The 14,837-nt window shown below is 39.7% G+C and overlaps 1 protein-coding gene across 1 annotated transcript in view; it reads left to right on the top strand.

Annotated features, from left to right (window-relative positions):
* The window catches only part of ADGRV1 (adhesion G protein-coupled receptor V1), a gene marked incomplete at its 5' end in the record, with an annotated part of 274,932 nt that overhangs the window by 110,769 nt on the left and 149,326 nt on the right, over positions 1-14,837 (top strand). Inside the window, 6 exons of the mRNA XM_082496974.1 lie at positions 75-482; positions 1,642-1,826; positions 3,043-3,292; positions 3,467-3,606; positions 5,408-5,568; positions 7,339-7,439. Of these exons, the coding sequence (XP_082353100.1) occupies positions 75-482; positions 1,642-1,826; positions 3,043-3,292; positions 3,467-3,606; positions 5,408-5,568; positions 7,339-7,439 (1,245 nt within the window). The remainder of the gene's footprint in view (positions 1-74; positions 483-1,641; positions 1,827-3,042; positions 3,293-3,466; positions 3,607-5,407; positions 5,569-7,338; positions 7,440-14,837) is intronic.

Genomic DNA, 14,837 nt, shown 5'->3' with positions numbered 1-14,837 from the left:
GTGTGTTCTACAGCAACTGGTTTTGAATAATTGTATTTATCATGTTACCAAAACCCCTTTTGGTTTGTTTTAAGGAGCTACAAAAACCTGAACCCATTGGTCGGATCTTCATATCTCCAGCTGTGGCAGGACAAGATTTTGCTCGATCTGAAGGTTTATTGACTTTTGAACCTGGACAGAGAAATACGTTTCTGGATGTAACCCTGACTCCAAAGACAGGATCTTTAAACCCATTTCCTAAACGCTTCCAGGTTGTACTTTCTAATCCCACAGGGGGTGCCAGAGTAGATGACGTGTATGGTACTGCTAACGTCACCATTGTCTCAGATTTGGACTCCTTGCCAGTTTGGGGGCTGATTGATCAACTGCATCAGCCTCTTGATGACACCATTTTACACAGAGTCCTCCAGAATCTGAATGTCAAAGTGGCTACAGAAACTACAGAAGAGCAGCTTACTGCTGTGATGCATATAATAGATACGGTAAACCTCTCCTGCTCTTTGTGAATCATAGAATCATAGATCGGTTTAGGTTGGAAGGGACCTTGTCAACTCATCTACTTCCAACCCCCCTGCCAAGGGCAGGGACACCCCCCACTAGACCACGTCACTCAAAGCCCCATCCAGCCTGGCCCTGAACACTTCCAAAATGACCAATGACTTTAATAAGAGTATAATAACACGTGGGCCTGTGATAAGATCAAGGTCAGCGTCTGCAGCAGTGACGCAGAGGCACAGACTGCAAAGGTAAAAATAGAAATTGTGAAGTCCCACAGTCAAGGAGGAAGTTTGTCAGCCACTAATTAGGATGGTGGCAGGAACTAAAAAAAATCAAAGAGGTTGAAAAGAGCAACCACTATTATTTTTGCACATGTACCTATAGCTCAAGATTTTCTACTGTGCAAAATTTTCCCTTTGATGCCATACTTTCATAGAGCTTATTATGCTTTCTTGATTCTCAGGCCGCATCTTTGTTGGTTTTAGCCCTGGCACGAGACAGCGAGGGCTGAGGTTTGCTCAGATCTCCACAGCTGGCCGCAGTCAGCACACCATCACACCCTTCCAGGGACAGCTGGAGTCTGCTGTGCTCTTAACCAGGCGTGCAGCTTGCCTTTATTTCCTGCAGTAGCTTTGGGAATCGGGTTGGCGGGGTAGCTGAGCACTTCAGCACTGCACTAAGTTCTGTGAAAACTCTGGGACTAGTTTTATGGCTTCCTGGCTCTTCTGGGCTTGTGGAACAACGCACAGGAGGTGGGAAATGTTTAAATACCGAGACAAAAACCAGCATAACAATATTCACGAACAACAGTTCATTTGTCGTTGTTGCCATTTTGACACAGAAAACAGAGAAAATAATGTCAAAAATTCTCAGGGTTCAACAATCTTTGATTTGTGAAAATGAAAAATGCCACATGGTTTATTTAATAGTCAAATCCCTTTTAGTAAACATATGTTTATGTAGCTTTGACGTAGACTGCATCATACATGTTGGCAGCAGCGACCAGAAGGTGCAAAAAATATTCTGAACTTTCAGAATGAACATTGGGATAAAAATGAAGGTCTTGCTGCACCCTTCAACATGAGGAGATGTTATAAGCAGACTTTTGTGCATAAAGTTGTGTTTGTTTTCTTCTCCTCTCAGGTCACAGATGTGGGTGAAAAACATTTACTCACTGATAAAAGCAGAAGTCTTTTCTATGAGATACTCTGTGCTCTGGCTAGCCCGAAACGTGAGGACACACGAGGATATAGCCTGCTTGCGGAGGTGACTGAGAAGTTTGCTTTTTCCCTGTTGACTGGGATAATGTGTGGATCGCCAGGAGAAAGGTTAGTCAACTTGAATTCATAATGCCTTTTGGATATATGTGACAACTTACCAATATAGTCAAAGTTTAAATGACATTTTTAGAAAAGGGACTTGTCTATCATCTCGTATGTTACCTGTATGAAAACTTGTTGCGCTCTGTCACAGTCTTACATTGGCACTGTAAGTTGGTGTCACAAATAACTGGTACACTGACTTGGGGGGGCTGTGGGAGTAGGAGTCAGGAGATCTGGGACGTATTAATTTGCCTTTAGCTTAAATATTGCCTGGAAAAGGATTCATTAACCCCTTCTAAGAAAATAACATGTAATTGTATGATGCAGAGCTATGTTCTAAGACTTAGATGACAGTAGGTAACCCAAAATTCCTACTGGCATTTTGTAATTTCTGAGTCCTTGCTTTTCCTCACTTGAACATAATTTGAAAAATTTTAAAAGCTACTCATAGTTTTTACATGTAGGTTCAAATTGCTAGTTTTGTCTGCAAATGCGTAATACCCTGTGGTCAGGCTACTGGGCCGGGGAAATGGGTGACTGCAGAAATAGTCAACACTCTTTTATGAGACGAATGGTTTTAAACAGTGGGTTTCTCCCAATATGAATCTATTAAACAAATGGTAGTTGAATTTAGAAAAAAAAAAAACAAACAAACCTTCTTTTCCCTCAGAAAATCAGCATCGTTTAGATTCTGATCTCAACTTCTTTTGAAGTTGTAGCTTGTTTTGCCGTTTCCTAAGTTGTAGGAGGTATGAAGCCCATCTCAGCCAAAAGACAGCAAATGGCATAAATATCAGCAGTACCCTGAACAGTGTCCAGAACTTGAAAGTTCAAATTCTTTATTCCAAGGTTTTTTTTCATCATCTGTTGGGAATAAGAAGTAAAGATCATCCATTTTAATGCCTCTCCTTCCTGTAGACTCATCTCTACGTCAAGTTATAATGCTGAGTATTATGATAACTGAGTTTACCATGGAGGAGTTTTGGTTCCATATCACAGTGAGCAAAACCCAGAGGGAAAATGGCGAAGCTGAAGGACATAATAATTCGGACCCTCTTTTTTTTTTCACAGAAACTGAAACTCTTTGTCTATTAAATGTCATAAAACCTAAAAACGATGGAGTAATAAAGTATTAATTACCAATACATTTCAGAGTCACTCTGTGAAGAACAGCAAAAGCTCAGGTCCACTTACCAGCCCTATTGGTTTTCCATTTCAACAGAGGTAAAAATATCCTTGACAGCTGCCCGTACATTGCAATAATGGCTCACAACTGGTTTCCTCAGCAAATCAACGGACACAGATTTGATGGAAAAGATGGGGATTCTATTCAAGTACCTGAACATTTACTAGAGGTCTCTGTTGTATTATCGCCTCCTCAAGAAGAGAACTGTGAATCTGTACAGTTCACAGAATACAGCAGTCAGCAGTGGTTCCTTACTGGGGATAAAGAACTTGCCCTGAAGAATAAGGTTTGAAGATAATGCCGTTTATTTTTTAAAGAAATTAGTTTAATTTAGACATTGCTCAAAACATCTTAAATGTATTTAAAATAACGTGAACTCTTGTGTGTGTTTCATTAAAATGAGCACTGACTGTTGAATTTTAATGTTAAGCTTCTTGTTATGTTGTACGTGTTGTTTCAGGTGTTTTCTATGAGTTTAAAGGGTCGGAGTTCACACCCTTTGAAAGATAACAATGAAGTCATTTATCGGATTTATGCTACAGGAAGTCGGATTGTTCCACAGAAGTCTCTATGTCTTCTCTGGAATCAAGCTGCTGAAAGGTTGTTTTATTAATCTATTTAGTTTTCTAGTTTCTACTGTGAACTTGTGTGTTTGCCTAAGATGCGATAACTCCAATTAGATCATTTACAAGTATGAAATTGATCTGTTTCCTCTCTGTCATTTTTTCCTTAATTTTTCTGGCCTTTGTACCAGCACATAAAACTTTCCATATAATAAAATGTGTAGTTATTCTAGCTCAGACATTTCTCAGACTTCTACTCATGGCTTTTTTCACCAAAATACAGTTTAGGATATGTAATGGTGTGTTAGGCAATGCTGACAGGCCATAAATCACAGAATTGCATCACTTTGTTAATATTAATGACTTTGTACTCTTTACAATTGTTATCAGACAACACTTCAAGTCCGTTCTTTCAGAAGTAAAGAATTATACCTGCATCTCTGGTATTGCTTCAAGTCACTGGCTCAGAATGTTCCCAATTCGCTAATATCCACTCTTTTCTTTGGGTCTGTGAAAGACACTGTGTAAGTGAATAAAAAAAAAAACCACAAAACAAACCCTGTTAAGGGGCAGACTAGGGATTTATCTAGACCAGTGTGCTGTCTCCAGTAGTGGCTAAAAGTGAATGTGCAGGGAAGAGTAAGATCAGGACGAGCATCAATAGCAGTTCCCCTAATACGATACTCTCCAGTCTCTCTATGAGCTGAATCTGATTTTGTGTATTTCGTACCCCAAATGATTTGTCTACCACACACTTGTCTAGTCGTTCCTTGCACCATCCAGAATTTTAGCACATCTTTTGACAATGATCACATTGGGGCTATTACTTTTTTGACAGAAAAGCAGAAAAGCCATCTCCTGTTGTTTTTGTTGATGTGGGGTTTTTGGGGTGTTTTTTTTTTGTTTTTTTTTTTTTTTTTTAATATTACTGCTAGTAGCTTAAGTTGGTGTGTCCTGGATTTTAGAAGAAATGGTGAACTGCTGATCATTTTCCATTCTTTTTGCTACTCATACCATTGCAAAGCATGGAATAAATTTTCTTTATGGGCTCTTCAACACCCCATTATTTGATTAGCATGTGTCTGTCCCATTCACACAGTAAAAATGAATTTGGAGAAATTTCATTAGACTGACTCGATTATATCACTCTGTCACTGTTATAAACTATTTCTCTTCAGAAAGAATATGCAGCAGAATTTACCTGTATGCTTTCCTTTTATCTAGACACTATATTACAGAGCTGATGTGATTTCCACTAGAAATGGCCTAGGATGTCACCTGTAGTATACTTTTTCAAAATCAGTTCAGCAATACTGAAATAAAAGTGGGAGGTGTCCCTGCCCCTGGCAGGGGGTTTGGGACTAGATGATCTTAAAGGTCCTTTCCAACCTAAACCATGCTACGATTTGATGATTCTATGAAAACAGAACATGAATTTTAGTTTCAAAACAAAAAATAGCAGTATAAAATAAAATGTTGTCCATAATGGGGTAAGGTATTGTGCAAGTCAAGTAACAAACTATGTGAAAAGTCAGACAGACCTGTAAATCTTGCAGAAGTTTTAAAAACATGGCCACAAAAATTCTCTAGTGAAAAAAGATGTTAATTATATTTATTTAATTTTTTTAATCATAAAAGTAAAAAAAAAAATCTATAAACAATACTTTAATTTCATGTAAATGTGCTATCTGAGAACTGCACCTGAATGATTACACAAAACACCTATGCAGTAGTTTAGAAAACTTGTTATTTCAGAGGTACAACAACAATTTTCAAGCCTGCTTACCACGTAAATTGCACAACTCCGTTTCCAACTTTGTGAATCTTTTGTTTTGCAGTTGGCTGTCTGACAGTGGGTTCTGCAAAGTGGTTGATGACACCTCAGACTATGTGGAATGCTCTTGTTCTCATATGTCCATTTATGCAGTTTATGCCCAAACAGACAACTTGTCTTCATATAATGAGGCTTTTTTCTCTTCTGGATTCATCTCCATTTCAGGTCAGTTGATTTAAGACTGTTTTCTCATTAATAACAATTGATAACCAGTAAGACTGATTTTTAGTGATTTAAATTGGGTTCTGGGTCTGCTCCTTGTGAGGCTTATGACTTCTATGCTAGATCATCACTGTATGAGTAACAAAAACAGTGCAAGCAGCTAAATCCCCCATTTATCCCCCCCAACCTTAGCAAACTGCCCTAACAGACTAGGCTCCTGAATCGCTTTAAAACCTCGGCCATAAAAAAAGATGATAAAGAAAGAGAAGAAAACCCTCTGGTTTTCACATACTTCATGCAAATCTCTTGTTTTATTTGACAATAATGGAAGATTTTTAGCAGATAAAAATAAGTGGACTTTAAAATACAGTTGAGCTTCTAACTTAGGTTGTATTTGTGAAAGTAAAATAAAAAGACAAACTATAATAAACAAATGTAAGTACTGGTTTACAGGAAAAAAAAAGTTAATTGATTAGACAAATATGGCATTGAATGCAAAATACTGTAGAAACTGAGGAAAAAGAGCAATACAAAGTAAGCCACTATGCTGTAGAAACTGAAGCCAAGAGAAATATTTTGCTGAACTGGAAGCAATAAAGACTTACAGATCCTTGTTCAGCGCTAGTCGTTTACCATAGTCGTGTGTCATAGAATGTGTTTTAACAATTAGAACAGTTTAGCCTTGCCAAGGCTTTGCCTTGAATATAACTGCGATGCCTTTCAGCTTCTTTGGCTGGTTGAAGGTGTTTTCTTACATGATTATATACATTTAAATCTAGTGATTAACAAGTAGATTTCAGATCTATAAGGATATTAATTATTTCTCAAACATCTCCACCTAGGTGTGAAGAATTAAAAAAAAAAATAAAAAATAGCACAGTAGAGTGAAATAGAATATTATTTTTTCCAAAGTGTTCTTAGATAGTTGTATAAATATTACAAACTAATTTCCAAAAGGTTTAGAAAGAATTCTTTCTGCAATGATTTATTTTATTCATATCTTACAAATACTTGTAGTTGATCAACCAGTCTGTCTCAAGAGGGGATAAAAGATCCCTGAAGTATCCAAATTCGTGCCCTTCCTGAGGTGTGGAAGTAGACAAACAACTCTATGTGAGTTTTAGCAACATTTTCCTTAGTGGCTCAGCTTTCCCAGGGTCCTTCTTCCCAGAACTATTTACTGATAGATAAGGGGCCCTTCCCATTTCTCTTCTGTTCATGTTCACAATGAATTAGTGAAATGAAAAGCGGTGTTATTTTTTCTGAGCACTGCTATAATAGATTTCTCCGCTGAACACAGATGAAATGGGAGACTGGCATTTGGAAGGTTATAGCTATCTGCCAGAGTAATGCTACCCAGCGGGAGGAAATTTTTTATTTATTTGTTTCTAAAAGCAGTTTTGGATGCAATAATACGAACACCGAAGGGTTATCTTTGCTTTGTGTTTAACTATTATGACAATCATCCACACCATGAAGAAATTAAAAAAAAAAAAAAAAAACTTTGCAAAAATGACTTGTTTACATTATGCAAATATTTTAGCTCCCAAGCCTATGAAAAAGTTAAAGACATGTTAGTACTTCAGTAATAAATTCATGAATGACCCCAGTGCGAACCAAAGTGAACGTATTCTCTCTGCAAGGTTTAGTTTGTTTTTTTTTTAATGTTTTTTAGTGATCTGCACCTTCAAGACATCCAGCATTGTTGTTCTTATCTAGCACAGTTTATCAGCCTAAGCTTTACTTTTTTTGTTGTTGTTTGTGTCTGTTTAGGTTTCACTTTGGCTATTATCTCCCACCTCTTCTGCACCAGGTGTGCAATGTTTGCAGCTAAACTTCTCACTCACATGATGGTTGCTTGTTTGGGTACTCAGGTAAGAAAAAAGGCTGAAGTGTCCAAGTTTAAATGTGTAGTTACGCAGAAAGCTAGTGTGTTCCAGGGACCTGTAACGTGCACGGTCACTAGCGCTCAGATGTGCAGACTTAATGCGGGACCCATAGCTCGTAACACAGGTAAGGACTTGCATGCAGCAACGCCCCAAGATTATACAAAACAAGGTTACTGACAGCTTTGCACTGCATTTTACAGTCTAATGATAGATTTTGCAAAAGCTTCTTCTTTTCCTTTGCAGTGAACGTTGAATGTTCTGTGTTCCCAGAATTGTTTGATATTTTGCATATAATGGAACTGTCCTTATCCATGTTGTGCTCTATCTATCCCCAATGCTTTTCCATTTATTTGGCAATATGTTGCATTTCCGGTACGGAGAAGCTTTTTTCTTTTTACAGTGAGTTTCTTTTTCCATATGTTTTCAGAGGGTCATTTTCATAAGTATCTATACCTGAGGTGAAGAGTTGAGGCCTTAACTGCATGTTCAAAGCTCTCAAAACCTCCAAAATAAGTCATATGTTAAATAGTATCCCAAATCAGAATTTGTTGCACTTTGAGGCATTATTTGTGTGACCCGCCTTGGTTCTCAGTTTTGGTCTAGTTATTTTGTAAGATATCTTTATCATCCTTAGAATTACTTAGCTGCAGTAGTTGTTGGTGAACTTACTTATTTCTGAAGATACCATGAACGTGATTTCCCCGATTTACTGAATCTCTGAATGTCACACTGTCACACACACACTTGGCAAAGAATGTATAGTCAGAGCAGGTACAGCGATGGGAAACACTTCACTTGAACAGCATATTCAATTGAAATTCAGTGTTCATCAAAGTAGTCTAAGTCAACTTATCTCCAAAATACGTACGGAAGAACCTAAACAAAGGCATCTTTAAAGCTTGACCTAAATGGGAACTAAAGTTAAAAGTTGTTGCATTTTACTTTAAATGCGGCTTTATTTAATTGTTATGAACATATCACTTTTAAATGTTAATATACTGATGTGCAAGCGTATTTTCAGCAGCGCGCCTAGCAGGTTTCAAGCAGTGACTCTATTATTGTAACGCGGTAGGCTTCTTCTCAAGGTTGGGCAGGAGCTTGGGCACGGGCATGGCTGGAGACCAGCCCAGGCGGGGACTACGAGCCCAGGGCTGGCTTTAGATAGAGCTGCTCCTCCTTGGAGCACAGCCCGGTGGGGACTGGTCAGAACCATTAAGGTATATTAGTGCACTCAACGCCCTGACATAAAGGCAGCTCCTCTCGTTTTTATGTTGGTCCCTGCTAAGCATTTTAAGCACGGAGGGAGTATTTTAAAGTCTCTTGTTTTTCAAACGTTCTCCTCCTAAGTAGAATAAATTTTGAGAAAACCACATATAAAGAAAATCTATCTGAAAGGCATGCACTTCATGGGTGGAGGAAAAAGGGAATGTTAAGGCAGGAAAAGATCACAGAAGGTAACCGATTAAGATAGAAAGGCTTTTCTACTAAGGTATAAGAGCATGAAAATGCCATTATCGCCTTTTCTTCTTCATGTATGACAGTAATGCTGAGAAGTCAGGTGTCTCTGGCTACTGCGATACTGTGCTCAGTTCTAGCTGCTGAAGGACTTTGAAAGTAAGAAAGTTAATTCCAGCTTGGGCCCACGGGCATTTCTGTATGCTGGCTGCTTTTTGTTTAAATATACTGCATTTAAAGTCGTATATGAAATACTGGTCTATGCAGAATAATTCTTGAGAACAGTTCCATGTGGTATGTAAACATAGTAATTTAGTTTAACTACAGAGTTGCTATTTAGAACAGTTCTAAGTCCTTTTGTTGTTCATCCTCAACCCCTAAAATCCATGGCTCTCCTGAACCCTTTTCCTTTTGCCTTGCAATTATTCTGCAAGTTTAGAACAAAACTTTTGAAAGAGGATTTTAGCAGGGGAACCGCTTATCCAGTTATCTGGCTTGGAGAGGAAGCAGAGACAGCTTGGCAGCAGCTGTTGATGAAAAGAAAGTGACTTTAAGGCGGAATGAAAAGAGAAGGGATATGTTTGACAAGAGTGAGCTGAAATGCCGTGCTAGCTGTTCTGAACAGCTGAAGGAAAATCTTCACACAGTTACTTGTGTTGTGATATGTTGGCATGTGTTCTGCCTAGAGAGAGCTAGCCTGATTAGGAAGCCCAAGTTTAACAGAAGAAGACCCTAAATAGAAGATGTTTGCACAGTGATACCCACCTACAAGTATTTGGACAGTATATGTTTGATGATATTTACAATACATTTAAAAGTTTGGTGGTTTTGCTAACCCATGACTCGGTACGAGAGGACTTACTTAAGACAGTTATAACTGAGAACTTACTACGTGAAAATCAGCAGTTAATAAATCCTAGTTTAAATAAAAGGAAAATGTTAGTACTTTGCATTTATATCTGGTAATATTTAGGCAGTAGTAGACGCTGGATTTGTGCCTATTAGACCTCAAACCACTCCATAGAATGAAGGAAGCCGGTGTTTCTGTGTGCAGCTAGATTTTTACCAGACAAAAAAACCTAACAAGCTTTTCAGGTTAGCTCCCCCGTTTTATACGTACTTGAATAATTAGTTTTCCTTTAATATCTGCCCTGGACGTTTATTAGGCTTGTAGTACTTTTTTTAATTGCTACCGGTGCAGTAATTACTGTTGTCTGTAGATGGCAGTCAAACCTTTTCAGCACATTGCTCAGAAATTTGCTCTTCCGAGGCTGTGCCTGCTTTGTGGTTGCTCACAATAATTTGTTACTCTGTCAGTGATGGGGAATGCTGATTCACAATATTCGACCTTCATTTCGTTCTCAGCGTGTGTAGAGCTTCCAGTGTTAATGGAGCATTTGTAAAGCATTCGAGAACGGATGTTTCACCGAGCGTTTGGTGAAACACAATGGGAAGACACGAAAGGCTAGATATTTGTAAAACATTTTTTATTCCTTTCCATTCTGATATTTACTCAAAGAATCATGATGTCTCCAACAAACATTATTTCTTGAACCATCGGTTAGTCATAGTATTTTGTTTGTTTAACCTGCATATTATAAGAGCATGCAACAATACCTTAAATGCACAAGGGAAAAAAATTACTGGGCTGAGATGTTCAGCTTTGGGGTAAATTTAGGCGAAAATTTGTGTATTTGAAAAATTATTAAAAAAATTACAAATAAAATTTGAAAAGGTATAATGAGAGCATACTTCACAGTGTCTCAATACAGTCACACTAATCAATAAAATTCTCCTTTTCAAAAAACTGTAAGTCTAGATTATGATCTTAATAGGAGCAATTGCTTATGGCTCCCGTGCTTTGCCTGGGAATTCCCAGGCAGAAGTACACGAATAAGCCCTTTGTACCTGGCTTGTGCGTGTATACACAGAATCACAGAATCACAGAATTATCAGAGTTGGAAGGGACCTCTAGAGATCATCTAGTCCAACTCTCCTGCTAAAGCAGGATTGCCTAGAGCACATTACTCAGGACTGCATCCAGGCGGGTCTTAAAAATCTCCAGGGAAGGGGACTCCACAACCTCCCTGGGCAGCCTGTGCCAGTGCTCTGTCACCTGAACCGTAAAGAACTGTTTCCGTGTATTTGAACGGAACTTCCTGTGTTCTAACTTGTGCCCATTGCCCCTCGTCCTGTCACTTGGAACCAATGAAAAGAGCCTGGCTCCATCCTTCTTCAACCCACCCTTTAGATACTTGTATGCCATAATCAGGTCTCCCCTCAGCCTTCTCTTCTCCAGGCTAAAGAGTCCCAGCTCTCTCAGCCTTTCCTCATAAGGCAGATGCTCCAAGCCCTTAATCATCTCAGTTGCCCTTCGCTGGACTCGCTCCAGCAGCTCCCTGTCCCTCTTGAACTGGGGAGCCCAAAACTGGACACAGTATTCCAGTTGTGGCCTCACCAGTGCCGAGTAGAGGGGGAGAATGACCTCCCTCGACCTACTGGCCACACTCTTCCCTATGCAGCCCAGGATTCCATTGGCCTTTTTGGCGACAAAGGCACATTGCTGGGCCATGGATAATTTACTGTCTACCACAACCCCCAGATCCTTCTCCTCCAAGCTATCTCCCAGCAGGTCAGCCCCTAACCTGTACTGGTGCCTAGCATTCTTCCTCCCCAGGTGCAGGACCTTGCACTTGGTTTTGTTGAACCTCATTAGGTTCTTCTCTGCCCAGCTCTCCAGCCTGTCCAGGTCACGCTGGATGGCAGCACAGCCCTCTGGGGTGTCAGCCACCCCACCCAGTTTGGTATCATCAGCAAACTTGCTGAGGATACACTCTGTCCCCTCATCCAGGTCATTAATGAATATATTAAACAAAATTGGACCAAGTATTGACCCCTGGGGGACACCACTGGTTACAGGCCTCCAACTAGACTCTGTGCCGCTGATCACAACCCTCTGAGTCCTGTCCCGCAGCCAACTCTCAATCCACCTCGCTGTCACCTCATCTAGCCCATACTTCCTCAGCTTCCTAATGAGGAAGTCATGGGAGACAGTGTCAAAAGCCTTGCTAAAGTCAAGGTAGATGACATCCACGACTTTCCCCTCATCCAGCCAACCAGTTATAACATCATAGAAAGCTATCAGATTGGTCAAGCACGATTTACCCTTGGTAAATCCATGTTGACCACTTCCAATAACTTCCTGTTCCTCAACGTGATTGGAGATGACATCCAGAATGAGTCGCTCCAATACCTTCCCAGGGACAGAGGTGAGACTAACCGGTCTGTAGTTCCCTGGGTCCTCCTTCTTGCCTTTTTTGAAGATTGGAGTGATGAACACACTTGTTCATCAAGTGGTTTTGCTAACACAGCTTGACGCATCTTGTCCACATTCAGTTTCAGCGTGGATGCATGGGCCATTCCTACGGCACACGCCAAGTACCGCAAATGACATGAACATGTGCGAAGTGCCCCATTTAGTTTTTCCTGTGTGCACTGCTGAGCTGCTCCGTGTGTGCGCAGTAGCTGTTTCTCTGCTGTGTTTGAACACTCCCAATCTGTTTACAGCAATAATTGTGTACAATGGCCTGCTATTCTTCTGGACACTAGTGCAAAATTAAAGTATAATGGTCAAATAGAAAAAAAAAGGCATGTGGGGAACAGCGTCATCCTGTTTCTGTTAAGCAGAAAGTTTATATTTTCTAATTTAACCAGTCCTCAAGCTACAGTAGCACTTATCGTCATCATCCATCACTATAATATCTGTAATAATTACCAAGCTGGCAAGCCAAATTCATCCTACCATTGACTTTGATAGAAATTCGTGATGAAGAATTACACTTACTCTGTTTAACTGTTTGAAAGCTGTGCATTATTCAGCCTGAGCAGAAATACAAACATACGTGTCAGTTCTGTTTTTTTAAGAGAAATTGTGCAAAGAATCCGAGTTTAAAAAAATTGTTAAACATTTCTTTTTAAATTATAAACTGCAGCCTTGGTCGAGTTGTTGTTTTATTATTTGGAGTTACTCAGATTTGGAGGAAGATAGAAAACACAATTCTGCCAGAACTAAGAGAAATTTTAAAGATGTGATGAAATCTCCTGAGTGGTGAAGAAGAAGCAGGGTATGAATGGATGATTATAGAGCCTGTAGCTTCTGCCCTTGTACAAAAGTGAAAATTCTGCATTAACTGTGAAAAGTTGCTCCTACTGTATTGTTGTTAATCTTAACCCTTTTCTTCCAAACTAGGGGAATTCTCACTTTCTCCCACACATAATCAAACCCCCCGAAGAAATTGTCATGTGCACCTGGATAGGGGGAGTTTGCAAAGCGTTTTGCAGAATGAGGTGGTTAGGGTGATCCCCCACACCATCCTCCACAGGGGCAGCTCATGCCAGTGAGAGGCTGAGTCCCTGCCCCTCTCCTGCCAGTAGAGAGAAGTCTTCACATCAGTTCAGTCCTCCCTTATGGTTAAGGCTGTGCTTTGTAGTCAGCTGATGGGAAATACTAATTAAAGTGCTGTTTCTGGGGTGCAGAAGCCTGGTGCAGAGCTTCACTAAACTCCCTGTCCATGTGAAATAAGAAACTCCTGTGGAATGGGAAACAACAAATATTTTTATGCATTCCTGTACAGCGAGAGCCTGGTTGCCCAGGGTGAGGGAATTTGCTTTATAAAACCCAGTTGTCTTTGAGGACAGCTAGGCCTGAGATTTCCTTGCTTGGAATTCCTTGCTGTAACCTGACGGCAGCAGGCACTGCTGAACGTGGTACCGCCGTCCATCGTGAAGTTGAGCAACTCATAAGGTTTGAGAGGGCACAGAGGAAACTAAAGAGAACTGGACCCAGTGATGCAGAATGGGTGCCCACTCTAGAAATTCAGCTCCAGGGTAATGTGTTTTATCCTGTTACTCTTCAACGCGAAATTTTTCAGGAAGGATAATGATGAGTAGGTAGTCTTCTTCTACCCTTAATGTCAGTGTTCCTATCTTTCAGATAATAATGTCTAAAAATTATGATTTAGAGAAGGAGAAATTCTACAGGTGTTACAATGGAAAAGATTTCCACTTCTGTTAGAGGAGTATTGTAACTTATTCAATAAAACTGGACACTCTTGGTGTTTTGGATTATTTATTGTCATCCAAGTGATCAGAACTTTTCTCAAATGAGCGCTTAGCCATTAACTCGCTGGGTGGGCTATCATAGTGGCTGGAGTTCTTAAGGATGTTACGCAAACTGTCTGTCCATGCATCACTTACATCAAAAGACTTTTGTAATATTCCATTCATCCTGGGGTAAGTGAAGTTTCCATAGGATGGACAGCTTTTTCTGCTAAGCCTTTTGATGTCGCATTTCATAATAAAGGAAAACAGCCCTTCTGGTAATGATTTGATCTCACAGGATAAATAAGTAAATATTCTCGGAAGTCCTGCTTACATTACTTCCACAGAGGCTGGGGTCACGCTCAAGAGTCAGTGTTAGACTTCAGTTGATACCACGTTATTTACTTAGTTGATCAAGTATAAGAATAAAAATTACATTTTCCAGCAACTTTGTCTGTATTTACAAATAATTTTTATTTTTTAGCAGAAGAGTGGCAAAACTAAATTGCTGCATTTCTGTCAAAGAGTTCTGTACAGCATAGCTTGCAAAGACACTTCTTGGGGACGTCAGAAGGGAAATATGCATCAATAAGAATGTTTATGTGGGTGAGCTGCTTTCACCAGTTCCTTATGTGAAATTTGTATGATCACAGTAAATAAATATTAGTTGCTTTACAACAGTCACGCTGTTCTGGGACATGGGATGCATATTCCCTAATCCTGCTGACAACATGTTCCAGTACAATACAACACGTAGTGATTTCTTAGAGCCTCACCTATTTTCTTTGTTATCTTTGCAAGAAGAATTAGCACCTAAACCTTTCCTGC

The sequence above is a fragment of the Vanellus vanellus genome (genome assembly GCF_965231255.1).
Source record: "Vanellus vanellus genome assembly, chromosome: Z".
NCBI classification, from domain to species: domain Eukaryota; kingdom Metazoa; phylum Chordata; class Aves; order Charadriiformes; family Charadriidae; genus Vanellus; species Vanellus vanellus.
This window is presented reverse-complemented; position numbering and strand designations above follow the sequence as displayed.